The following is a 27,799-nucleotide window of genomic DNA, read 5'->3' on the forward strand; positions in this document are numbered from 1 at the left end:
AGTTGACAAACATTTCTTCTATTGGCAATGCTGCCTCAGGCTGTCCTTGCCGATGCCTGATTTCTGACAGATGCCAGGACAGCAGTTTGTGGAAATGCACAATGAACAGGACCAGGGAACTCATCCAGGTGATGAATTGCATTCTTTTTTTTCTTGGACTATTTTCCAAACAAATTTGTTTCCTAATGTGGGTTACCAGATGACAGCCTAAATACTCATCCTGAAACATTTAAGAACACATCTCAGGGACAAGAAAAAATTGCAAAATGTTAGAGGTTACTGGTTAAACCAGCACTGCTTATCTTTCTTCAGTTATATTCACAGAGGTTCAGAAATTCCCAGGTGTGCTGCTATCAGTAAAAATAGCTTGGCAGAGTGTTTTATAATTTCAACGAATAAGGAGAGATCTTGAATCCCAAGGATGCCTAAAGGAGAGTTGACAGTAATAAAAATTTGTCAATTTACAGAATTTAAAAAATGTGAAGAATCAAATCTTAAACCCACATAGGTGTGAGGAATATGGCAGGGTTCTGATAATGTGCAGACTGTCAAATTGAGATTTTGAACAACTTAGTTACTGAAAAGGATCCTGTAAAGACTTTTCTCAGCTTCTTTGACTCTTATGTTCTGGTTAGTCTCTTGGCATGAGGATAAACAGTTTAATACTCAGATTTTTGGGAAAACAGCTCAGAGTTGAAAAGTAATTTTAGCTGCTGTGGGTAAATGCCCACAAAATTAAGAATTTAATTCAAGAGACTGGCAGGAAAACAAAAGGTACATATATAGAGGTACGCACTGAGGACAGGATGACTTCAATGTGGTTTTATTTTGTGCCTAAAATATAGAATTATACTATCTTCATTGGGACATAAAACATGCTTTTGTAAAAAGATCTGTGAGTTCTTAATAATTTCAGACAATTTTTATTAACACTAAAAAAACTCTGAAATTAGCTGTCAGTGGATACCATTTTAGTTAAGATATTTATGCATTAAGGAAATAATTGCCTCTGTATTTATATAGTTACCATCTACAAATTGTGGGGTTTTGTTTGGGCTTCTGAACGGATGCAAGTACAATGGTATTGTTAATCTTTCCTACCTGGATATGCTAACTGATCTTCATCTTTAGAAGCTGATACTGGGGCAATACTACAGAACGTAACCATTTAAGACTTGGTTATGATATTCACTTGTATCCTATTAATATGTGAAAGGATTAAATTTTCCAGAATATTTGTAAGGAAAAGGGACAAAGACTGAAAGAGAAAGGGGAAAGACAGTACCTGGCAAGGTGTTGTTTTCTTATTGGGTAGTTGGATAAGAATTAGTTCTTAGGCAAACTGTTTGTTTGTTTGCTTGCTTGCTTACTTGATTGTTTCTCCTGACTGAGTAAGATAGATTTGGTTGTGGTGTCAGCTAATCTGTTGCTGAGTATATACAAGGCCTGTCTATGTGTCTGTAGGTGTCCCAGTGGAATTCAGAGCTGTACACCTTTCTGACATATGTTAACTTCTTCAAATATATGGGAAAATACTTAGTTTCTTTCAGGAGGATTTTTGATGTTCTTTTTCCATTTGGTCATAGTGAAATGCTTGGCAGAACTTTAAATTTCATGGAATTATACCACACCTTCCTTCCTACACACGTTATGTGAGCCCTCAACGTTCCAGTCATGAGAACCATTCTGACATTTCAGTGTTGTCAGTTATATCAAATATCTTTTTATCGTCGAGAATTGTCTTTTTTTTTAATCCTTGTTTCTCAGGCTCTAGCATTAGGAGATAAACAAGTGAAATATTTCTTCTCTTTAAATTCTTTAACACCTTATGTGTGCCATACACTGAGTTCAAACAATTTTTTCTACCTTCTTCTTCTGTTGTCAATTTTGTGTCTTCCTGGCTGCTTCTCCAGTGAAAAAGATCAGCATTCACGTCTATCAAGTACAGCAAAATTGCAGCCTGCTGCCCTGTTATCACTGTGCTGTTGGCTTCATCTGCCTTTTTTGTCATAGAGTCACCAGCAGCTATTGCTCACCTTCTTGCAAGAACTCCCATCAGATATCTCCTGCAATTTTCTGTTACGTTTTGCCAGACAAGTTCCTCAGTAGGTGACTTGCTGAGAGTCTAACACCTATTCAGTAAGCTGAGTGTTTTCCAGATGTTTTTTCACCTCGTATCATAAGTTGCCAGTCAGCTACATAGGTTTCTGCTTTTCTGTAGTTTTCTGCTGCTGACCATTTTCTCTGTGACCCCTGCCAATGATTCCCAGTTTAGTCATTCAAGGACTAAAGTCCTTGATGAAAATGAATTAAGTCATTGATTTGCTCCTACTGTACCCAGGATTACACTTCAATCACTTGAACATAACCTATGCTGCATTTCTTCTGGCTTGCACCACATCACCACCCAAAAATCTCTTTCAATTAGCAAAAAAGGAAAACACAGCACATCCAGCACTGGTCACAACTGTTGTTCCCTCCTCACTTTTGCACATGGCATACAGCTACTCCTCTACAGTAGTAGAGGAGAGTAGTAATCATAGTTTCCCTCTGACCTACCTTTCTAGATGGACCTACTCCAGATTTCAACAAAGCCAGAATATCTCCCCTCTTGGCTTTCTGCCACTACAACACACTCCAGATACCTGATATGATCAATGACCCCAAGGCTCAAGCTTTGAATTCTTCTAAAGGAAACGACATCCATATCTCCCTTAAGTAGACTATTCAGAATCCCAGAACGCCAGACCATGAAAAGAAACAAACCAAACAAAAGCTCACCACATTCCTTCATTCCCAAGAACAGGATTTGCAGGTGGGCTCTCAAAAAATCCTGTTAGTTATTCACCCATGATAGTCATTGATGATAACTTTTCTTTGCTGTTGAGAGACTTCATAGTAAGTCAAGTCGTGCCATCTGCTAATAGCTGATCATTCTATTTCCAGGTTAGTAATAAATATACAAACCAGCAGCAGCCTAATACAGAATTTTAAGGTACCTCACTGTTAACCATTACCACATCAAAAATGGACCACATAGGTTTATTTCTTTTAGCCTTATACTGTCCCACTATAAGTTGGTTTGCCTATTAGTGAGTCTTTACATATCCTTGTGGTATTCTTTTTAATCCTTAGGCTTGTTTGAATCACTACTTACTTTGACATTTCTCATCTTTATAGTGATACAATACAGATCAAGGATTAAAGATAAGGCACATATTGATTACCAAAGGTACAATCAACAGCAATAAAACTGGTAATAAAGAATATGCATACATCAAGACCAGAAGGTCTACACTCCAATAAGGCCACATCAAAGATGACTTAGTAGCAGAAAGCCTGGGGTCTGATAACAGGAGGATGGGAACAAGGTTTCAATACATCACAGGGGCCATTCCTGTTCTCTCAACAGGAAGACAGCAATAAAGATACCCAGAATGAGAAAACAAAGGCGATGGGCAGCAGCCTTGCCTAAGAATTAGGAAGGATGAAGAATGCAAAACTGAGGCCATAATCATGCCATAATGACTGCTTGACTCCCAGAGGATATAAAGAGCTTCTCCAAATTATGGTTTGTTGTGCCTGATCAAGACAAACCTAAGAGACATACCAAGGACAGGACTCAATAGCTAGTGTCCCCTCTCCTATGTGTCTCTCACACACACACACACACACACACACACACACACACACACACACACACACACGGTCCTAGGCAGACCACTTAGACACACCTCTTGGTGCTTGTGAATATGAGTGAATGAGTGAATGAGTGCAAGTAACTGAAATCAGTTTTATTTAAAATAAATATGAGCAGCCCTTTCCAGGGAGTCTTGAACTTAGTTTTGTAGTGCTGATTCTTACACTTCTAAGGCTGCCATTTATTAATGAGTTATGCCATGAGAATTTTCATTATACTAACACCAAAAAAGCATTCCAGTAAACCTATGGGGCTTCAAGGGTTATGTCCTTGTGGGGAAGACTTTCACCTGCAGTGAAGGCAACAGTATGAGATGGAACTAGGAAGTCTAGCACTTTTCCTTTTTCTTTTCTCCATTTTTGGGAAGTGTATTCCTTTCCCATCACAAAGCCTCTACCTTCATTCTCCTGCCTCCTTCCTATAGGGACCCACAGATAAGGCAGCTCTGCTCTGTTTCAATACTTTTCCAGGGAAAGGGAGTAAATCCACTGGCTGCTACTGGGTAGAAGCACAGTCCCCTTCTCAGCCCTCTGCCTCTGCTCAGCTGGGGCAGAGAAGGCATGTAGCAGTATTGCCCCAGTGAGAAAGAAAAACTGGCAGAGGCATAGGCACAACTGGCAGAGGCAGTTCATCTGGATTACATGGGACAATGCAAAATATATGCCTAATTTATAATACTGTAGTATCGTAGTACTCAATCACTTTGACACTGGTGGCAACATACATATTTAGAAGGGCAATTCTATCATACTGTTGATAAATTACTCATCACTGCTATCATTGCTACACAATTAAAAGAAATGCATTTGTCTAGGCTATGCTCAAGACGAGCATTCTCATCTCCTGGGAGTCAGTGGTCCATGCATTCCTCCACAAGCAGCAAATTGGGTGTTGAGTAATCTGTCCTTTGAAATGTGTAAAGAAGCTGTTAAGAGAGAACAAAATATTTTTAGCCAGCAGTACCAGCTGGATGCCAGCCCATCCAGGATACTGTTCAGCTGACAGCTGTTACCAGAACCACATGAGGGTTAGGCTTTAACTCTCTCATATCTCATTCTGTTTGTCATCATCCCCTTTGTTTTGCTCTGTAGGAGGGGAGAAGGAGAAAGATATAACATAGGGACGATGCAGCCACTGATGGGTGGAGAGCTAGGGAGGATTTGCATGGTGGCAGGTGTTTAGTATGATGTGCACACCACGTTAGACATGCTATTGGGGAAAAGAGTGGAAGGAAGTTCTTGTTATGCCATAAATTGCATCCTGCACTAAAAAGGAAATGGCTTTCTGGTCATTCCATCTGACAGTCCTCTTCCTCTCTGAGGAAAGCTATTCCTTTTTCCTTTTTTTTTTCATTCTCTCACTGTCTGTTGTGGGCATCAGCCTCGTGACTGGTACATGGGTGCACATAAGCTCTGACACCTCGTGAGGAAGGGAGGGGAGTGGAAAGGGGTTATGTGAAAACTGATTCAAATGTGTCAGTACTCAAGTCCAGCACTTGCTGCAACAGGGGAAAGTCCTGGTGCCTGCCACAAGAGGGGTAAGTGGAGATGGAGGTTGGAAAGCAGAGCATGCCAGCACAGGGCAACAAAGGCTGGACCATCCTCTAGGTGAAGCATTACTCGGTGCCCTATTTGTACTCTGAGATGAGTACACTGGCATCTAAATTTCTCCCATAGCCAGTGGGTATAGGAAAGACCTTTGGCGTTGGTGAACTAGAACTTTTTTTAAACATTCAGATCTTTACATCTTCTTTGTGGAAGTCAACATTAGATTTTACAGGGCTAACAATAAACGTGCTTTACAAAACCCCAAATTTGCTCTTCAACACAGAACAGTAATGTGAAAAGCCTGCTATTTTGCTATCAGCAAAAATCAGTGCCGACCTTCAGAGGAACAAGTAAGTAGCCTTGCTGTTGTTAGGTGATGATCTAAGGCAAGCCAAGCTTTCTAGAGAGAGGTACGAGCTTTTGCTGGACCAAACAACACAGCGGGTCTACACACAAGCTTTTGGACCCACAACGCTCCAGAGCAGAAGGTCAGGCATGAGCATGGTCTTGGGTAGCCAAAAGCGTGTCGCTTCCCCCAGTCACATCGTTTTCGCCTAACTAACGCTATTACCTCTCCCTCACCGACCTGCCCGAGGATCGCCGGGGTGGGAGCGCTGCCCCCCCCCTCCCGCCCCAACCGCCGCCTCCCTCCGCCGCCGCAGACGCGGCCGTGGTGAATGGCTGGTGCATAATCCCACGGCGCCGGTTTCCAGCGCCCTCCCCTCCCGGGAAGGCAGCGGGGAGCCCAGCCCGGCTTTCTCAGACCTCCGCAATCGCCCCGCCGCCCCTTCCCGTGTCACACTCCTCCCCCCCCCTGCAGCGCCCGCGGGCGTCGTCGCCTCCCGGAGGCCGAGCTGCCGCCGGCTGTGACGGGGGCTCCAAGCCCCTTCGCCCCGCCGCCCCCCTCTTCCCTTTCCCCTTCCCCTTCCCCTCTCCCGCCCGCCCTCGGGCCCTCCTCCCGTCACTGATTCGGCGCCGGAGCCCCGGGTGCCCGAGCCCCCCTCCCCAGCCCCGGCCCCCGCCGCCGCCGCCGCCGCGGCTCCGGAGCTGTCAGTGCGCAGGCAGCGCCGCGGCCCCGCGCACAGCCCCGCGCCGCCAACGGCCGCCAACCGCCCCGCCAACGGTCGCCAACCGCCGCCGCGGAGCCGCCACCGCGGGGCGGCAGCAGGTACCGTGCCGCGGGGGGGGTGGGGGGGGTGGGGACGGACACCCGCTTGTTGGCGGGGCCGGGCTGCACCTGAAGGGCCGGGGATGAAGATCGGGATTCCCCGGCCGGACAGGGCCGATGAGGAGGGAGGGGGGCGAGGGCGGGCCTGTCCCCGGCGGCGCCTGTGGAAAGGCCGTCCGTACGGAGCGGTGCCCCGGGCGGCGGCAGAAGGGCCGTCGGGGCTCTCACGGCGGCGGCCGCGGTGCTTGCGAAGGCGGGCGCTCGGGACACGCTGCGGTCCCCCAGCCCGTGGCCCTCGGGGGCGGCGGGCAGGGTGCGGACGGTCGCCCGGGAGGGCTGCGCTCCCTCTCCGTTCCCACTGAGGAGCTGGACAACAGCGGGAAACGCCTGAGCTACCCTCCCTCGTCCCTTTTATTTCCAATATTAAATGGCTAGGGTTTACGTGGGAAAGGGTCTGAAATTTTGGCCTCGCTTAGCACCGAGCCGAGGTTGGAGAACGTCCCAGGGGCCGGCCGTGGGGAAGGGCATCCAGAAAGATTCCCACAGGGGCGGTTTCCCAGGTGGGAAATAGTATTAATCTTGCATGGTTCTCTACTGTAGTTTCCTGGGAGAACTGAGTCCCAAGGGTTCTCCCGAGAGTAGCATTGCGACTGATTCTGTAACGTAGAGTTTTCTGTCAGATTATCTAGCTTAATCCTTCTCTGTGTACTTGGCAATCCTACAGTCATCTCCTCAACCCACTCCCCAAAAGCTCCCAGGGAAGTGGGTCAGCATCTCCAGACAATGTTTCTGTCAGACACTCGGTGAGGTTCTGCACTGCCGGCTGACTAGAAGGCAGCATTGTGACCCTTCGGTTTATGCACATACTGAATGAGCCATGCTTCAATTATTCATTCTGGTGCTATTGCAACCTTCTGCAGTTTCTCTTCTCCAGGGACATGATGTGTAACAAGACTTTGAAATACTTTGCCAATGAGGCTGTAATCCTATCTAGGCATATGGCAGCAGTTTGCTTGTCTAGCCGTTCTTAAGGGTTAATTTATGGCAGTAAAAGGTATGTCAAAGAAGAATGAGGATTCCCAGTAGGGCAGCATTACCCTCTACATTCATCCTGTTCCCCTCTAAAAAGCCGCAATTCAGAGTACTGAATGGTTAGTGGACTAGGCTCTACAAATGAGTTTCGTATTTTCCATCTGGAAGAAGCAACATCTTCGAAGTACATTCGGTCTCCATAATGGAGAACCTATGGCTTCAACATGGAATTGATTTAAATCTGATAATTTGTCAGTGTGGTAGACATTTGCTGTTTTGTAGATGAAGAAACAGATGCAGAAATGAAATACATTGGAACCAGAGATTTGGCAGCAAAACTTGGAATCCCATTTGTTGTTATTTATGTTTTACTAGTGTGATCATCTGTCCATTGTGCTGTGCTCTCCAGAGAGTCCTCGTTGATAAACTGAGAACCATTCATGTTTTCCAAATACAGGAGGCTGGGTGGACACACAATGGCAGCAGCTGTACTTATGGAAATACAGGATAACTATACTGTGACCTGTAGTCAAGTAGGTGTATGATAGCTTTTATATTCTCCATTTTAATGATAGACGTATTTCCAAACAGCGGCAAGGCCGACTGTTGATCGCCAGTTCTTGGAATACTCACTCTTGTATCAAACAGTAATCTAGATGAACACAGGCACACAGAGAAATACTGTATGTCTAAGGTGTGAAGAGCCAATATAGTTTGAACCTTCTGTGCATAGCACCTGATAATACGAAGACCAAAAGAAAAAGAGGCCAGTGCTTGTGGAAAGTGAACATGCAGTGAGCCTCCAAGTGATCACTGTCATTCAGCCAAAATTTCCACATTCTTATGGTTAGTTATAGGCCGAGAACATTGAAATGAACTAATCTGCTAGTGATCGTAGATTTCCAAGATGGAGAGTACCTCTGAGAATATAATATTCTCAGCTGAGAAACGTCTCCCTCCAAGAGATGCTCATCTCTACATTGACTCTAAGGCATGAGAATAGAGCAAAAAATAGGGCTTAAAATTGCTAAAGTCTTAAAAATGCTGAAGTCTAGGGTTTTGTTATCAGCATCTGAGGTCAGATGTTAGGATCTGATGGGTTTTACTCCCAAACTCTTCCATTCACCCATCCTTTTAAACACCCGACGTATGAAGTGTACGTTCTACTCCAAGGTGCACAGTTAAGGAAAATGATGTTCCACTTGCCTTAGAATTACAGATACTGACTAGTCTGTAGGGGTGAGGATCTTTGTTCTATCTTGGAAGACATATTAAGGCTTGGCAATTTGGTAGTTCATCATACGGTATTTGAAAGACTGACTGCAATTTTCACCCAGTAGAGATTAAAAGCTTCAGCTCTTACTTCTTGATTGACACCCAGAAATTTAGTGTAGATCCCATTGCCCAGCAGATCCAAGCTGAAATACAGTCACGACTTTGTTTTTCCTTTCAGCTTTCCTTTACCTTTTCCTTTGCCCCTATCACCAGAAAGGAAATTTGCTTGATGCCCAAATGAGATAAGCCAGTAATACACAACTGCTGTGCTGCTGGCTCTCTTGTCAATCCCTTGTCTACCTCTGAGTGCTTTCTTGTCCCTGTAAAGCCTCTCTCTAGTTGCATACTTCCTCCAGACAGGTTAGAGAACAAAGGAGGAATTCCTGCTGTATCTAATCAAAGGTCTGAGGTTTCCAGCAGAGGTAACACAGCCAGAATCAGGAGATGATCACAGAGCAAGCAGTAAGTGGCTACTCCAGAGGCTAATAATTGATTACTAGGGCCCCACTAGGAACCAGTACAAATTCATAATGTCCTATTTCTCCCTCTTCACCCTCCAGCTGGCTAATTCATCCCATGCATGTTTTCTGCTGTGCCAGGGCCTCAGCCACAGTGCCAGGAAAACCATCCATATTGGGTTAAGGAATCTGGGGACACTATGGTAGTGGTTACTGGAATGAGAGCCAGAGCCAGATGAGAAAGTCAAGCCACTGTTGTCAGGAGGAATACCAGATCAGCTTTATTCCTTTTACTCCATACACAAAGGCTTACTATCTGTTATGTGCCTGCTTGTGACCACCACAGCCGGCATTTGAGCTCTGGGGAAAGGAACCTGCAGTCCTTTGGTCAAGGGCAGATGCAAAGAAAATGTTTAGTCCATTGAAATCAACTAGCTGCCTCGGTGCATCCCTTCCACTGTGTACTGCTGGTCTAACTACAGTGAATGTAAAAAATTACAACATGTCTAATATATCCCCAAGTCTATGAAGAGAGCTGGTCACATCCTTCCCATTCATTGTTTCAGTATTCCAGCAGGTTCTAACAGAACCGGCTTTTGTTCATTTTACATATTAAAATATATTTGTGGGAGTGAGAGATGTGATTTGGGTTTTTTTAAGTAAAAGTTGAGATTCTTGACTGTGGTTGCACGTTAATTTAAATATTTGCTTTGGTGAGGCACAGAGCATAGCAGGTGAAGGAGGCTATAAACTGGATAAACATGATTTTCTGAACAGGAAGGTCTTCTTTAAATAATATCAGAAGATTCAGAGCTCATAATCTGTGTGCTTTTAGTCCATGCCAGTCCTTCAGAGAGGCCACAAGCTGCTTAAAACTGATATGATAGCTGTGTCGGTGTGTCCTGGATCTGGTTTTGTTCAGTGTTTTCTTAGATGACCTGGATGGTAATATAAAGAGTGGGTAATATAAAGAGAGGGACATAAAACTGTGAGACTTGAAATATGCTGGAGGAAAAGATCAGAATTCAAAATTATTCCAACAAACTGGAAGAACTGCTAGGAAAAGAACTGGATGAAATTCAGTAGGGATAAATGCAAGGTACTACAATAAGGCAGGAATAAATCAACTGTATAAGCACAAGAGAGAAGTAAATGACTAGGTTGCAACTCTGCAGAAAAGAATCTGAGTGTTATGATAGATCACAAGCTGAACATGAGTCAACGTCATGCTGTTGCAAATGGAGGCAAACATCTTGCTAGGATATATAAAAGACATATAGCCTGGAAGACATGTGAAGCAATCCTGCTCTGTTCTGCATTGCTAAAGCCTCAGCTTGGAAGCTGTGTGAAGTTTTGGTTATTACACTTCGAGACAGGTGCGATTCAGTCGGAGAGAGTCCAGAGAAGGGCAGCAGGACTCATCACAGGTCAGAAAAACGTGACCTGCAAGATGATTTGAAATAACTGAAATTATTTAGCCCAAAGACCAGAAAGCTGGCAGGGGAATATTACAGTCTTCAGATACAAAATAGAGGAGGGAATGATCTTTTCTTTGGGCTCATGGTGGATGGAGCAGAAAGCAAGAAGTAGCAGAAAGAAAGATTATTTTAGACTGCAGGAATAATTTTCTAGGACCTGGAATAAAAAAACTGTTGAATATTTGGTCTGGGGAGGTTGTGAAGACTCCATCATTTTAAGAACAAGTTAGACAATTATCTGTGAAGAATGAAATTAGGCTAGTGATCCTATCATGGGAAAGCACCTTGGACTATCTGACAACTTCTCTTCTAGACCATTCTTCTATCATTTTATGAAGGCAACATGCTCATTTCATGTATATGAAATAAAAGCTGTCTGTGGTCCCTGTTCTGATGTTTATCTGATATTCAGGGGTAGCACAGCACCAAGAACACAGTGCAGCTCTTCCTGAAAAGAGCCTGAAAGAAAAGTAAGAGCTTACTAGAAGCTGGTTAAAAGAGGTCTCTCTTTTTGAAGAAGACATAGGGAACGGGACATTCTGATTTCCCTGGAGCAGATGCTTGACTGAGTTTATGAATGCTGAAAACAATGATACAGAAGAAAAATGAATGAGGATTAGCAGTTAGCAAAATCATCTGAACTGAAAATATAAACTCTTCTAGTATTTTACTCCTTGAACGAAAGATAGTAGTCCAAAAATGCTATTTTAGAGATAAAATTAAATAAAATAATGGAATTCAGAATAGGAATAAAATAAAGCATCGTTCTACAATTGATGTCTTTAGGCCTTTCTCCAGGGAGAGAAAATCTAGGTCCTGTAGTATTCACGGTTTAACATATATTGTTTAATATAAATGGAACAGACGGTCCCCTGTGCATGGTGAAAAAATGCTGGATCTCTGTGAGGAGACAGGTAGAAAGAAATAAGAGAGCAGTGATCAACTCTTTTGGATGCTGCAGTGGAGAGCTGCACATAAGATCCTAAATAGAAAATGTTTTGAGTCCAACCAAAGAATTTTTTAATTCTGTAAAGGTAGAAGGACTTTTCTCTCTCCACAAGCTTTAGACCTTTCCACTCAGACAAAAAGAAAAGCTCTTGGAGAAGTTAAAGACATACTGGGAGGAGTGGAGTGGTTTTTATACCAACCAGGCAATAGGGAATTTTTTCTATGAAAACAGGTACTCTCTGGAACTGAAAGTCTGCAAAGCAACTGCTGGAAAGAATCTGTGTTGAATGAACAAAACAAGGAGAAAATGAAGAATTAGGCTGTGCTTTTTAGAAGGCTGTTTTCATGGAGCTGTTGCTCAGTGAACTGTAGCATATTAACATTATAATCTGGTGTCATTTAAACACTCTTACACTGGAATTATCCATAAATTAATGGAAATCCTCATATTTTGATTTACTCTGGGAGATGTGACACCATATAAGCTCTGATTGCTTTTCCCCTCACCCCCATCTTCCATTGCTGCTTGAACACTTTGGGAAAAATAATTATTTGCTTAGAAAGCCGGTCACTTGATGCCCCCGATATTTCCAAGTAAATTCACATCCCTTCCACCCAAGGACTCACCAGTGCTTCATGTTAGCTTGTATTGCTTTGCCTGAGTTTATTTCATCGCTCCTTCTCCCATCCTTCCCTTTGCTTTCTTTACTTCTTATATGAGTATATGAAACTGAGTCTTTATTTGGGAAGCAGAAAGGGTATCCAAAAGAAGGCTTACTGTGACCCAATGCTAAAGGAGATTCAGCTTTGGAATAAGGTGGTTCTGGAAGGGGATAAAGCAAAGGGTAGCTGATGTAAAAAATCTCCTTTGTACTAGTAGGAGGAGGCAACAAGGTGGAGGGGTTGTTCTGTAGGAAACTTGGGAAGAAATCCGAGACAGGCTGGGCAGAAAACTACTGAACATGCTGGAGTGGGTTCTGCAGATGGTAGTCTGTTGGAAGCTGTTGATAATTGTCTTGAAAAGGAAAGGTGTTAGACAGAAGTAGCTAGAAGGAAGGTAGAGGGCTGAAAGAATTTGAGTAGAGGGAAAACTGGCTTGAATATGAACCGAATGTGAACATTTGGGTTTAGGGTGCATGGCTGAAATTTCTCAATGTGGTTGTGAGGAAATTGTGTAGGCTATTGCAAATGGCACTTCTGTCAGTATGAGCTGTGTATTTAATGCAATGTAATGATATCCAAGCCTGCTTTAAATAAAGCATCTGCATAACAGTGTTCAGAGCAGCCATACCCTTCATGTTAATTCTTTTTTTTTCTTTTATATTATGTCCAGTTAGCGTCTAAAAGTTACATAAAACCTGCCAGTGGGTTGCTGCAGTCATTATTTCAGTATTTTAGCAAAATTCCTTTCCTATAAGCAAAAATCAGAGGTAGCAGCTTCAAGCTGTCAAAGACAATTTTGCCTAGGAGGAAACTGGCTGGTCACGCAGATGAGCCTGGAATCTGAGAACACTTGACAGGCTCTGAGCACTTTCGCACTGTGAATGAGGAACTGATGAGTGAACAGCAGTGTCCAGCAGCGCTTTTTGATGGTAATGCCAAAGCCTTTTACCAGCAGCTTCCCAGTGCAGATGGAGCTTTACAGAAATAGTCACACAAGCATTTCTACTGCCATTATGAGGGGACTGGCATTTTTTAAATACTGGAAACAATATAAAGCCAGAAAGCAGATATGGGAAAACTTTGTAAAACTATGTGTGTATTGAGGAGATTGTTCAGCAAATGCTTCTCACTGTCCCTCCAGCCAGGGCAGTAGACTCTGCCTTGTGGGCAGCAGCACCTCTGTGTCAGATTGTCACAGAAAAATCCAAGTACAAAAACACAACTGTGAAAGCTTGACTTGTACAGGATTTAAGGGAGGAACTTCATAGCTCACTGTTGAAGAAGTTGACAAGCTGATTAAATCCCTGGACCAAAATAGAATTTTAAAAGTGGAAGCAGAAACTGGGGTTTTCCTGAAGGTATCAGCTATCAATTCACAGCCTTGGGATGTCTCATTTGCACCACCTATAGCCTTCTGAGAAATAGTTGTTAGTAAAATGGTTAAAAAATTGAAAGGGCCCAGGTTCCAGCTGTCTACAGGCATTCCTCAGAGAGGTCTCATTACAAGGGATTTGGCAGGAAAGAGCACTGGAAGTGGGGAACTGCACATTGCTGATTGTGAAGGTCAGTATTAACAAACATGACAATGACTAACTTTGCTAACTTGCTTTGCTACTTTTAACTGTGTATCTGTAGACATAAAAGAAAGACTGCTACTGGGCCAAGAATTTGATAAACCTGATTCATGAAAAGCAACTGATATTGAAGAGCACATTGTTAATCAAGAACTTCTGTATCACCCAGGGGAAGTCTGGGTCTCAAAAGACTGTCTGGTGACAAAAATAGGGGTAGTCACAAGCAATGATTATTCTTTAAATGATTGTTTCTTGATCTGTCTACCAGTTCACTGGGTATGAAAGCGACAGGATTGTCATGTCAGACAATTAGAGAACAGGACCAGAAAAAAGACTCATTAGCATATGTGGACTTTGACTGACAGCTCCCTTTCCCCAAACAGAGTTTGACAGAGCAGAGTTTTCATTCTGGAATAATGCTGGCCTCTGCTTTGGTGCTGAGCACATGATGCTTGTTTCTTCTCAGTTCTCCAGCTCCAGGCCTGTGTCCTGACCCAGCAGGAGGAGGAGCAGAAAGGAAGATGCCAGAGCAGAGGTGGAAGAGACACAGATCTTAATGCCTTTTATCACCTTCTTCACTAAACTAGAGCTCAGTGAATTTCCAAATTGAGATGTTGCAGCATGTTGGCAGTGAAGAGCAGCACTGCAGTGCAATTCACAGTGTCCTCTGAGTACCTTCACAGTAATAAAACAGCAGGGCATGAAAAGAAATGAATGTGATTTTTTGGCTGAGTGTGATGGCAGATGTTAAAAGACAGCATGCTTTCCTGCCTTAACCTGTCAAGACAAGAAAAAAAACTCCCAGGGAAAGCAGCATTCCTGTAGGTAAATGCCCCAGCACAGATGATTGATAGAGTTTTTTCAGATGGCTTTGCAAAGCCTACTGTCAGAAAATACCAGTCAATAGCATGGGATATTTTCTCAAAGTATGTTATAGGACAGCCTTTGTTGGATAAAAAGACCAAAGCAATTATGTTTCCATTGATGAAACATAGTGTTACAAGTTGATCTACCAAGCAAAGGGAAATTATTCCTTCCTAAAAGTTTTCTGCTAACTGCAGGTAGTCAAGAGGGGGGACCAGAGTTACCCAACTTGTGAACATCTTTGGTTGCATTGCTGTATCAGCTCTTAGCAGTCAGTGAACTCAGACTTGACTAGTGTTGTGGTTTAAGCCCAGCCAGCAACAAAGCACCATGAGGCCACTCGCGCACTCCTCCCACCTGGGTGGGATGGGGAGGAGAAAATATAAAGAAAAGCTCATGGGTCAAGACAAGGACACGAGGATCACACCAATTATGGTCACAGGCAAAAAATAGACTCAACTTGGGGAAAAAACAAAATTAATTTAATTTACTACCAATCAAATCAAAACAAAGATACTGAGAAGTAAAACCAAACCTTAGAACACCTTCCCCCCACCCCTCCCTCCTTCCCAGCCTCAACTTCACTCCTGATTTTCTCTGCCTCCTCCCCACCAGTAGCACAGGTGGACAGGGAATGGGGGTTACGATCAGTTCATCACACATTGTCTCTGCCACTCCTTCCTCCTCAGGGGCGGGACTCCTCACTCTTCCCCTGCTCCAGCGTGGGGTCCCTCCCACGGGAGACAGTTCTCCATGAACTTCTCCAATGTAAGCCCTTTCCACGGGCTGCAGTCCTTCATGAGCTGCTCCAGCATGGGTCCTTTCTGCAGGCCGCAGTCCTTCAGTCACAGACTGCCCCAGCACGGGCTTTCCCATGGAGTCCTGGCTATCTTGGGGTGCATCCCCCTGCTCCAGTGTGGGCTCCTCTCTCCCCGGGCTGCAGGTGGGCATCTGCTCCCCCGCTCCCCTCTGTGGGCTGGGGGGGGACAGCCTGCCGTCTCACCATGGGCTGCAGGGGCATCCCCTTCTCCCCATCCTTCCTCACCGACCTTGGTGTCTACACAGGGGTTTCTCTCACATCCCACTGCGCTCTCCGCTGCAGGTTTTTCCTTCTTAAATATGTTCTCCCAGACACACTACCACCACCGCTGACTGGGTCAGCCTTGGCCAGTGGCATGTCCAGCTTGGAGCAGGGGAAGCTTCTAGCAGCTTCTCACAGAAGCCACCCCTGCAGCCCCTCCCCTGCTACCAAAACCCCACCACACAAACCCAAAACAACTAGGGAACAAAAATGCTTTCTGTTGTCGTTGCATGTAACCCCAGCTGGCACTCAGCTATCCTTTAATTCCCGTAGGGGATGACTGCTGGACTCCACAGGCTCATCCTAACTTGTGATCTGATGATCAACTAGAAGGAAGCAACACATTCCCTTTAGCTTTTACCCAGGTGGGTGATGTGGCAGGTCTTAGAGCAATGACCGGAGGGCAGCATTCCAGTGAGTGGGGGAATGGATCAGAAGCCACAACTGCAGGCACAGAGTTCCAGGAAAAATGAGAATTATGTGCCCACTCAAGTGAAAGAGAGAAAGAGAAGGTGTGGGTATGCAGCTAAAGAAGAAAACAGACAAGAAAATGTAAAACGTGGTCCTTTTTTTGATTAGGACCTTACGTAGCTGTTTGTTAAATTAAAATCATATATTGGCTGATACAAAGTGCAGGAGTGCAGACTCACAGAAAGGAAATTGAGGACATAAAACCACTACCGAGAGGACAATGAACAAACCTTGAGAGTACACCGCACATTCCAATACCTCTTATAATATCTCCGCAATCTCATGTACAACAGTCTTCAACAGGAAGGTATAACACAAAAGTTGTGATTCCTGTAATGTATAGACCGTCCTATTTAGTGCTCCTTCTTGGGTGTCAGCTTCCACAGGTTCCTATTAGTTCCTGGACAAATAAACCTACAGTTGGTTTCATTCTTAATGAGGGGATGAGAGGAAAACATGAAAGGATCACTGCAAGATTTTTCCCAACTGGTGGTGCTGTACCTGACAGGTTTGCTGGATGACTGGGCATGTGAATGAAAGTGGCGGTGTGGAACAGGAAGGAAAGCCAGTACAACCAGTGTTTAACTGGAACACTTACTCTCATCCTGATGAAATTTCCTTTAATGTTTATAAGTATTTGTTACAACCAAGGACTGAAAGAAAATTGACAAATAGGGCATCAACTCTGAGAACAGCATAGGAACCTGGTCTACGTGGTTGGAGGATAAAAATATTCATTCAGCTGCATTGAAGGAAACTGCTGCTTGGATGCACAGAGGAAAGTGTGGTTGAAAAAAAATCAGACAATAACTACCTATACTGTAGATACCTACCTATAGTAAATACTGTAGATACCTACCTATAGTAAATACTGTAAATACCTACCTATAATCTCTGAACTGTTGCTAGACTTCCATTTGTTAACAGGAGGAGTGGGGATTATCCCAAGAGCTAAACTTTCCTTCACTGGAAGGAAGTGGGGTAGAAAAACTGAGCCACAGTATGTAACAATAAGACAGGAAGAATAAAGGGTTAGAATCTGAGCTGATTCCAGAGTACTGATTCTAGTGTCATTCTGCCTAGCTAGTGTTTCCACTTTGTCACTCACGGCTCAGTTTACCCTATTGATTATAATGCAGAGATGTTTAAAAAAAAAAAAAAGTCCCGAAGGATGTGAGCTACACTACCACTTCAGGAAAACCTAAGAACAAGCTTGTGTTCAGTGGAGCTGTCTAAACAGCCTTTTCATTCTTTATCAACCCCTTAAAGTCCCCATGCTTCATTAGCTCTTGGGAAAAACATTCATCTTTTTCCTGCCCAAACTCTTACTAAAAGAGAAAAATTACAAGAGTGGTCTGTGATGCTGACCCCATCTGCATCTTCCTTAGGTTCCCAGTATTTGTCTCCAACTCAGAAATGTCTTCTGCAAACACTTCTAAACTTTCTCCCTCATTGTTTCTTAAGAGAGTCTCTCATGGTCTGTATAGCCATTACCTTCCTCTTCACATTCTCCTTTAGCACTGCTGTGGTGCTAACTGGATCTTGCTTGTTGATTCCAACTGGTCAGATGATGAAATGAAACTCTCATTTGCTGACTGTCTCATTTTAGCACCTTTAATCCTGCAGGGTTTGGTTGGGGTTTTTTCCAGACTATATAATAGCATAGTAAAAGTAAAATCTTATGCTACATTTGCTTGTTATTACCCATGTCCCCTATCCTATGTCTTCTAGACTATAAGCATCTTTTAAAAGCTCTTCTACGGAGTCCAGTAACGTGCAGTTCAGCAGGCTACCAGCTTCTTTGCAGACTACCATAGTTTAAATATCTTAAGGCAGGTGGAATTTTAAAATAAAATCATTCCTGTAACTAATTCTCATTCATTTTTAAATAATAATTTCCCATTTGCCTTTGGAATAGCCTGAAATGCACTGCTTGTGCTCACCATTCTTCCTCATAAGGTGTCTGTCACTCCAGCAGGTCTGTTGCTGGGGCAGTCTGTCTAGCAGTGTCCCTGTGCTTCATATGGTTTTACTTCCACAGCCAAAGCAAAAAAACCAGGACTTCTGTGAAAAAGGCCTCCCGCTACATGGCTTCCAGCCCAGCCACGTGAACAATAAAATTGCCCTCTACTCCGTTCTCTGAGGTCTCTGTGCCTTTCTCTCTCTTTAGAGCTAGCTTTTGCACTGGCCTTTTGGGGCCTTCCTCTCTCTCTGTCTTAACTGAGATCTTTATGGTATATGCTGCCAAAGTGTCAGTTACTTTCTTTTACCTATCAAAATACCTCCTGGTATTCCAGGCCAGACTGTCTCTGTTAATCCTTTATGCCAGTGTGATCTGCCTTCTGGTGCAGCAATCCGGTTCCTCCTGGAGAGATGGGATGCTTCAACAAAGCCTTGTGCTGCAGGCTCAGCATCTCTTGTGCACACCAGGAGAAAGAAATGCACACATAAACCAGGCTAAAAAAGGAAATTAGGTTTGGAGGTGGGAAAAGAGATGGTTTAACTTTGGCATTACTATAACTGTAACTGGATCCATGCAAAATTCCTACTGTTGAAATGGTCTCGGTGTTTTATGTCTAAAGGTAGCAGTGCTAAATAAACACTATACAGCAACAGACTTCTGGCTTGCTCAAGCTGTGGTTTCCAGGCTTCTCTGGCCTATGCTTCCACAGAAACCATTTATCACTGAACAAATTCCCAGCAATGGCTAGTTTTTTTCACTACTTAATGCTGGTGTAATTTCAATGACAGCTTATCAACAGTTTGTTTGGCTGTGTGTACAGAACAACTTGATAGTATTAACACATTTTATGAACTACAGTTTAAACTCAAATATTCTAACAATGTTTTCTGTTCTTCCACTCCTGAGCAGTGTTAGAGTATTTTTCTTTGCTTTACAGCTTTTAGTCTTGTTTGCTTGAGGAGTGTGTATGTGGTGGAGAGTTGGATTTGTGTAATTTGTTCATTTAGAGAAGGATGTAAAAATAATTATATTACATTTTAAAGCATTAGTCTGTTAGAATAACTCCTTGCTCCCACCTAGAGTTTATTCAGCTGTCTTCTCTACTAAAATACCACTTTGACTGTCTAAATGAATATTTTTTTAAATATACATAGTAGCCAAAACTAGAAGACACAGTGTGTCACCCTGGCACTTCAAATATGTGTAACAAATTTCCTTGAATGCTATTATAGGAAGAAAATTCTTAAATGTCAGAACTATCATGTTTCCATTTTGATCAGAGAATAGACATCATCTTATACAACATCATTTTATCTTAAACAGACTTGTTAGGGCTTCCATTGAAATATAGCAGCTTTAATTAATATTCTGAAGTGCAGGCTAACATTAGAGGCTTATGCCAAAATACAGTCTCTCCATTTCCTTTTCCTGAGTATGGCTGGAGTTGAGGCACTTCAAAAGAATTTTTGTCTCTCCACAGATCTTTGAGTATACAGAAGCTGGTTTATTATGTTAAACGACTCCCTTGATTCAAGGAAACATTTAAAATTAAGTACTTTCTATACTAATGCCATACAGTTCTGTCATCCAAAGTGTGGCATATAGTTTCCAAAAAGCATCCTAAACGCTTCAGAAAATGTTTTACCTCTCAGGATTGTTCCAGAGTTCAAAAAACCACATTCATCAAAAGCAGAGAAAGGCCGAAGCCGTAAGTGAATCCCTGATTTTGTCACATAGTACTCCTTATACAGATTTTGCTTTTGAGGATCTGCTACAATAAATTTCTCCTTGATGTTGGAAAAAGTGATGCATTTGCATCATTATCTGATGCTCTTAATCTGTATCGGATGAGTGGAACAGACAGTATGTGGTATCTGGGGAAAAAAATCTTGCTAACTGTAGTCCAAGAAGGCTGTTCATTACACAGGCTTTCACTGATTCAAATAATTGAAACATTTGCAGCTGTCCTTAAATATTAGTGTGAGAGCTAGGAAAAACAGGGCTTTGCTCTTGTGGTTTACAGGATTTTAAGAACTTTTACTAACAGTTAATCCAACTGCGCTGCTTCACTTTTGTTTCATGTCTCATTCTTCAGTGATCTTCTGGGTAAAACTCCCACTGAAATTAGAGGACTCTTGCCTCAGGTAGGACTAGGGAATCTAGCTCATTAATATTTTGGAATAGAAAGAAAACCCGTGTGAGTTTTACAAGAAGATCTGGCCTGCAAGTCTAGAAATGGAGCGACCTTTCTATTATTGAAAGTCCTTTTGTAAATCCATGGATTTCAGTAGAAGAGTAAAGCTAATTGTCTTTCCACTGGTGGATTGATTCTGTTCCAGGACAGAAAAATCATCTCCAGCAAGCACAAAGCTATTAATGTTTCCTGGGTCCTGCAAAAGGTGAATTATGTCTCTTTCTTTTCAAAAAAGATTTGCAACTCCTGTTCTGCTATGTGAGTCACTACCATTTTAGCCCCTTCTTTTCAGGTCATTAATTTAATGTCAGTGCCTTTGAGAACGTTTAGCTCCATCATGTGTTTTGTGCCTCCTGTTCCAAAATTAGTTTCTCGATTTCTTCCCTGTGGGCTGCTGTCCCTGCTGGTACTGCCTAGCGTAAAGGCAGTAGCATACCTTGTTTATCCCTTGGGTCTACTTAATTTCATTGCATACTTCTGTGGTGTTACTACAGTAAGGAATGTGGGGACAAAGGGCCCTGATTCATATGTAAATGTAATGAGAATAACACAGCTGCTATGTATGACACCCGTGTAGCGCAAGCTGAAGACCCACTTTTCACCTCTAGCTTGGGTCTTTCACCTCACTGCAGTTTTAAAAGTTATACCATAGCATGCACTTAAGGCTGATACCACAGTGTCCATGGCCAGCCTCACATCCCTGGTGCTATCTCTTCCCTGCTGGAAGAAAGCTATCCCAGTAAAAGACTTGGGCAGCAGAAGCATTTGCTGGGGGAGCAACAGAACATTTTGGAAGCTTTATCTTTCAGACTTACTACACTGATACTCAAGTCCAAGAGTTGTTGTGAGTTGCCTCTGTTTATGGCAGCCCTGTAGCTAGCTGAGTCTTCCTAATGATTGGCATATTATTCTTAGACTGGTTTCATGTGAGAGGCAGTTATTAAATACTTTCTAAATTATTTTAAAAAGATAAAGAACCTAAATAGTCCTGAAAGTGGTGAGTGGGAGCTGTCAAGGAAACAACTTGCTAATGGAAACAGAGCATAATTAACTGCCTTGTTTAAACGACTTGCCAGTAAGTTGTTGGGAAGAGCTGATAAATAAGGGACTGCAGCAGCAGAGTCTTTGCAACTGTAACTTAGTGATCCAACCCTTAATAAGTAACCTTATTACAGAGAAATTAGCTTTGGGACAGAAAAAAGGATAGTGGACATCTGAAGGAACATAAGGTCAGATTCACTACAGAGTTTTTTAAACTGTTTTGTCTTTTTGTGGGTTTTTGGCCAGCAGTGACGTGCTTGCAGTATATTTCCTGACTCCTGGATACACTGAGCGAGCTCTAAAGCATAGGCAGTGCTTTAGAACCAGGCTGCTGTTGTGACTAAAAACCCAAATGCCAAATCCTTTCCTGTCATTTCTTGTCTCAAGAGCGTGCCACCATGTCACAGTCATCCTGGTTCTTCATGCAGCCACACCATGGTGATCACTGGAATAACAACGGATGAGTATGAATCAGAAACTTCTAATAGCCCTTATAAGTTTGCCTTTAGGGCTTGGTTTTCTAAGCTGGAAGCTGAAATGAGCCTGCCATGCTAGATGTAGCACTCTGCACTCTGCAAAAATAATACTGCTGAACCAGAGGCTGAGCTCACAGTGTGACAGTTTGGGATTTAGTTCTTGGTGCGATGTTAGGGCCTATTAGTATTGCTTAAACGGCAGCAATGGCCAAATGCTGTACAGACATGGGAAGAGAGAGTCTTTGCCCTGAGGAGCTCACAAACTAGATGGCAAAGAGAGGAAAAATAAAAACAGCATGGAAGCAGATGCATGGCAATTAGTGATGGCTTAATAGTTCCATTTAAAATGCTTTCTTAAATTAATTTGCTGGATGAAAGATAGTCTGTCTGTCAGGCCTGCCATTAGCTGGTTAGTTCCATGTAATTGTCATGGCTAGGGTTAGTAGCGAGTGAATTTTCAACTGTGAGAAGGCACTAGCTATGGGAATCAGTTACAGAATCAGGAATCATGACTTAGGAGCTCTCTAGTCTGGCCTCCTGCTGAAAGCAGGGCCAACACTGAATGCAGACCAGGTTGCTCACAGCTTAATCCAGTCTGGTCTTGAAAACTTCCAAGGATGGAGACCTCACAATCTCTCTGGGCAAACTGTTCCATTCTTAATTGCCCTCAGCATGAAATTGTTTTACTTATATCCAGTCTGAGCCTCCCCTTTCGGATTTTATGACCATTGTCTCTTATTCTCCCACCATGAACATCAGTGAAGAGCCTAGCTCTGTTATCTCAGTAACCTCTTCATAGGTACTGGAAGGCTACTACTAGATCCCCCCAAAACTTTCTCTTCTCCAGGCTAAACAAGCCCCGTTTCCTCAACCTCTCCTCATAGGGCAGGTGCTCCAGACCTCAGCCATCTTGGCTGCCCTCTTCTGGAGTCATGCAAGTGCCAACTAAAGGGGAATAATCACCGCCTGTGGTTACTGGCAACTTTCTGTTGATGAACCCCAGCATGCTGTTAGCCTTCATTACTTGCAGAGCAGAGCACTAACTCAGGTATAAATTATTGTTCTCCAGGACTTCTAGATCCTTTTCAGTAGCACTGCTCCCCAGCCAGTTAGTTGCCAGCCTGTACCAACACGCAGGGTTAGTCCATCCCAGGTACAGGAATTTACATTCATCCTTGCTGAATTTCCTTTCAGTCCATTACTGAAAGCCTGTCTAGGTCCCTCTGCATAGCAGCTGTGCCTCCAAGTATATTGGCAAACCCTCTGTTTTGGTGTCATCTCTGACCTTGATGAGTGGGCATTCTGTCTCCTTCTCCAGGTCATTGGTAAAAAATATTAAAGAGGACATCTGAAATTAAATATTAAACATTAGCCCTTGAGCCTGACAACCCAGCCAGTTTTTCACCTCTCTAGTAGTCCACTTATCTAGATTGTAACATCACAACTTGGATACAGGAATGTTCTGGGAGACTGTAGAAAAGCCTTGCTAAAAGGTCAGTGACATCCACTGGTCTCTTCTCACAAGAAGTCAATCAGTTTGGTTAGACATGATCTACCCTCAGCTGATCGACACATGCTAAATGTCATGTCCTGTGCCTAGAAATGTGTTCCAAAAAGAACACTCCATAATTTTCCCGGTGTCGTGGTTTAACCCCAGCCAGCAACTAAACACCACGCAGCTGCTCACTCACTCCCCCCCACCCAGTGGGATGGGGGAGAAAATCAGGAAAAGAAGCAAAACCCGTGGGCTGAGATAAGAACGGTTTAATAGAACAGAAAAAGAAGAAACTAATAATGATAATGATAACACTAATAAAATGACAACAGCAATGTACAAATGATGCGCAGTGCAATTGCTCACCACCCGCCGACCGACACCCCGCCAGTCCCCGAGCGGCGAATCCCTGCCCCCACTTCCCCGTTCCTATACTAGATGGGACGTCACATGGTATGGAATACCCCGTTGGCCAGTTTGGGTCAGGTGCCCTGGCTGTGTCCTGTGCCAACTTCTTGTGCCCCTCCAGCTTTCTCACTGGCTGGGCATGAGAAGCTGAAAAATCCTTGACATTAGTCTAAACACTACTGAGCAACAACTGAAAACATCAGTGTTATCAACATTCTTTACATACTGAACTCAAAACGTAGCACTGTACCAGCTACTAGGAAGACAGTTAACTCTATCCCAGCTGAAACCAGGACACCCGGGGACCAAAGTGAGGGGCTAACTGGCTGACTGGCCTGTAGTTCCTCAGGTTGTCTCACTTGTCCTTTCTGAAGATGGGTGCATTATTTGCCTTTCTCTAGTCACCAGGGACCTCCTTTGATCTCCATGACCTTTCAAAGATGATAGAGGGTGGCCTCAATACGACATCAGTCAGCTCTCTCAACACCCTTCATTGCAGCCCATGGGGTCCCATGGATGTGTTCAGGAGAAGCAGGCTAAGTCAGGAAAAACATTCTGAATTCAGGGGCATGGAGGAAAATACCGAGACGTTTGTGAGAGAAGTCATCTAATGTAAAATTAGGACATGGATGGATATTTCTTTTCGTCTTTGCTAGTGTGACACTTTCATGTACTTAAGTGAGAATCTAATTCGTTCTTGGGTTCATTTCTGTTAGAGCTGCATTTCAGATTTCAGTTTTATTCTCAAGTGTGAAAGGGCAGGGACTGTAGGTCAAGCTGAATTCCTGTTGGTGAGTGATTCTAGGTATCACATCTTGCCAAAACAGGATCCCATTGCCACCTCACTGTATACATGGGTTTCATCCGCTTTACTTCTATTACTAGGCCATCCCAGTTGATTCAAATATTTACCCCTTTATCCTTTTTAATTCAGGATTTGTCTTCACCCCTCCCCCCAATGAGTAGCATGTTTTGCTCCTGTTCTGCTGGTCTGTGAATTCATTGTTTGCAGGCTGGCAAGGCACCAGTTCTGGGGTGACAGATGGGGCAGACTGCAAACCAGGCAGTTGCCTCCCAGCCTGAATGATATTTTAATAAGCACAGAGAGGTGACAGAGAGAGAAGCTTCTCACTGGAATGACTGACAGTTTTGTTTTCAGCCTGAAAGCACTAATAGATGATTTTTGGCCTCAGTCCAAAAAAAAATCACAGAAACTAGAAGCAGAAAATCCCATTAGCTCCTAACTTATCCCTCTTTTTTAAGGGTCAAAGAAGTTTTTTCTCTCTGGCTATTATCCAGATAGGGAGTTGTTTCCCCGTTTTCAGTATTTCAGTTCTCCCTCAGGGATCCTATACTTTGGGAGACTTGCCTTCTATTTATCTTTTGTTTTCCTTCTCTTTTTTTCATTTAATTCATTTTCTCCATTGTCTTCCTTCCTTCCTCAAACATTCCCTCTTGGTCTAGTTTCTTTACACTCTTCACAGATTCATGGTGAGTAATGGGGTCTACCAACTTACTTGGCTTCCAGCTTCCACATCCTGTGAAACAGCTACTGCAGTGCTAGGCAATGGCATCTGCATGGGAACCTCTAGAGCATATGTCCTCTTCTCCCTGCCCTTCAGCTGTATCTCAGTTGTATAATATAGGGTCTGTGTAGGGCTTTGTTTCATCCTTGGTCTTATGAATAAAAGCACTACAAAAGGGAGCTCTGGCAAAGCCCCAGCAAGCTCTGAGATCCCTCTGCATTGTGAGCAACACAGTGTTTTACAGACAAGCTGGAGGATAGCCTGGCTTTCAAAGAAGATTCTTTTTCTTCTTACGAGTACAGGGAAAAAAGACCCAGCTCTCGCTAGGAAAATATCAAAATGATGCTGGGATCTGAACTGAGGTATGGTCCCATGCACTGATCAGAGAATGCACTGGAAACTTCTCCATATTTGGACATAGACCTTCATGTCTATTTAGCAAGATTCACGTCGGGGTTTCAACTGGAGAATGAGCTGGAAATTAATGGAATTCCAGCTAAAATATGCTTCTTTTTCCTTTCAGATACAATGATGACACTGAAGGTTCAGATCCTGTTTGGTTTCCTTTGCTGCATGATTCTTCTGCCTACAGATGGCTTCCCAGCAGACACCAGTACTGAATTTCGCTCTGCTTTCTCTGTGGCCAGAACCAGCAGCATGGAAGGGAGCTCTGAGATGGTCATTACCTTTGACAAAGTGTATGTGAACATTGGCAATGACTTTGATCCCAAGACTGGGTTGTTCCGCTGTCGGATCCCTGGAGCCTACTACTTCTCCTTCACTGTTGGGAAGTACCCAAAGAAAAATTTGTCTGTCATGCTGATGAGAAACAAGAATGAAGTGCAAGTGATTGTGTATGACGAACATCACCGCAAGGAACGGAAGGTAGCCAGCCAGAGTGCCATGCTGCAGCTCGACTACGGTGACACAGTTTGGCTGCGTTTACATGGAGATCCCAAGTATGCTCTTTACAGCAATGTGGGCCCCTATACAACTTTCAATGGCTACCTAATCTATCCAGACACTTCTGCCTTCTTCCAGAATGCTCTTAGCTCTCAAGAGGTGGGGCCACACCATCACACTATTCAGCAACTTCCCAGAGAGCAGAATGAAGCTTCACAGCGACATGTTTTATCTGACCAACCAAACAGGGAACAAGATCCTCGCTCTGCATTTTCTGTTGCCCGCTCACAAAGTCTCCTGGGGACAGACGACAAGCAAACCCAGCATGAGCCAATCACGTTTGACACAGAGTTTGTGAACATTGGAAAAGATTTCAATTCCTCCACTGGCATCTTCTCATGCCGTATACCTGGTGCATACTATTTCTCCTTCACCATTGGCAAAATGCCCTTTAAGACTATGTCAGTGAAACTTATGAAGAACCACAATGAGGTGCAGGCCATGATCTATGATGACAACCACTCCAAGAGGCGGGAGATGCAGAGCCAGAGTATCATGCTGCCTCTGCAGTACGGGGACACCGTTTGGCTCTACAGCCATCAGCATGATGGCTATGGTGCCTACAGCAACCATGGCAAGTACATCACCTTCACCGGCTTCCTGATCTATTCAGAGGCTCAGCCAAAGCGGCTTCCAGGTGCCAGCTCCCCCCAAGGGTCAAATAATTAGGTGCAGATGTGAAAGGAGCGTAAGAAAAGCCAAGGTGCCATGAACTTGGGTTTAGCTCCTCTTCAAATATCATCCTCTACTTTGAGCATGCTATCATGTGTCCAGTGCTTTCCCTATGCTGCACGCTTGTGCCCTGTCTGCAGGGCCACTGCCGTGTCTGCCATTCATCCATAGAAAGGTCTTTACAGGTTTTATGTGTGTGTCCTGTGTTGGTGTTTGATTTAAGCATAAAGCATGAGGTAGTTTGGGGGCAGGGGTGGGGCAGCGTAGTGAGATGCTGAGGATCGGAGAGCCACTGCGGTAATGTTACTGCAGATCCCCAGCATCCAGAAAGCAAAGGATGTGGTGACTTTCCTTGCATTTCTGGGGAGGGAATAAATGTAATGAAAATGAATGTAATAAAAATTAAAAAGATGTAAAATTTTCTCAGATTGGAATTTGTTGTTACTTGTGAGACTTGTGTGCTTGTCACTGGCTGAGGTACCAGCTCAGGAGAGAAAGAAGCATGGTGATCATATGAGCTGCAGTATGTGTTACTGAGCCAGTCTGTGTACACTCTTTTTTATCATTAGTGTGTGTGAAGTGTTGGTACCTCTTAACGATTTTATTGCAAGTTTCACAATATTCGGTGCTTTTCTTAATCTGACTTTGATGAAGTCAAGAAGCTGTGTTTGAGAATCTCAGCTTCCATTTAATGAAAATAATACATTTAGAAACAAACAAAAAAGTAGGCTTCTAGCCCTTGTAGTAAAGGATGAGGGCTCAAATCTACGAATGGACCATCCTCTGAAAGCTCAGAAGCAAG

The 27,799-nt window shown here is 43.5% G+C and overlaps 1 protein-coding gene across 3 annotated transcripts; it reads left to right on the forward strand.

The window, feature by feature from the left end:
* Positions 1-55: 55 nt before the first annotated feature.
* Positions 56-27,418, forward strand: C1QTNF4 (C1q and TNF related 4). Of its 3 annotated transcripts, none has more exons than XM_052781960.1 (2): positions 56-128; positions 25,886-27,418. In XM_052781960.1, the coding sequence occupies exons 1-2, from the start codon at positions 71-73 to the stop codon at positions 26,992-26,994; spliced, it is 1,167 nt and encodes a 388-aa protein (XP_052637920.1). In that variant the 5' UTR covers positions 56-70; the 3' UTR covers positions 26,995-27,418. The 3 variants fall into 3 exon arrangements, 2 of the variants coding, with proteins under 2 accessions (XP_052637920.1, XP_052637921.1); XR_008234410.1 differs by lacking the exons at positions 56-128; positions 25,886-27,418 and adding exons at positions 5,947-6,415; positions 14,227-14,863; XM_052781961.1 differs by lacking the exon at positions 56-128 and adding an exon at positions 6,082-6,415.
* The last annotated feature ends 381 nt before the right edge of the window (positions 27,419-27,799 follow it).

Source organism: Harpia harpyja, chromosome 3 (genome assembly GCF_026419915.1).
Source record: "Harpia harpyja isolate bHarHar1 chromosome 3, bHarHar1 primary haplotype, whole genome shotgun sequence".
In the NCBI taxonomy this organism is placed as follows: domain Eukaryota; kingdom Metazoa; phylum Chordata; class Aves; order Accipitriformes; family Accipitridae; genus Harpia; species Harpia harpyja.

Coding starts and splice junctions, on each gene's coding strand:
- C1QTNF4 (XM_052781960.1), top strand. CDS start 71: ATGCCAGGACAGCAGTTTGTGGAAATGCACAATGAACAGGACCAGGGA. Junction 129..25,885: donor GGACCAGGGAACTCATCCAG/GTGATGAATTGC, acceptor TTTTCCTTTCAG/ATACAATGATGACACTGAAG.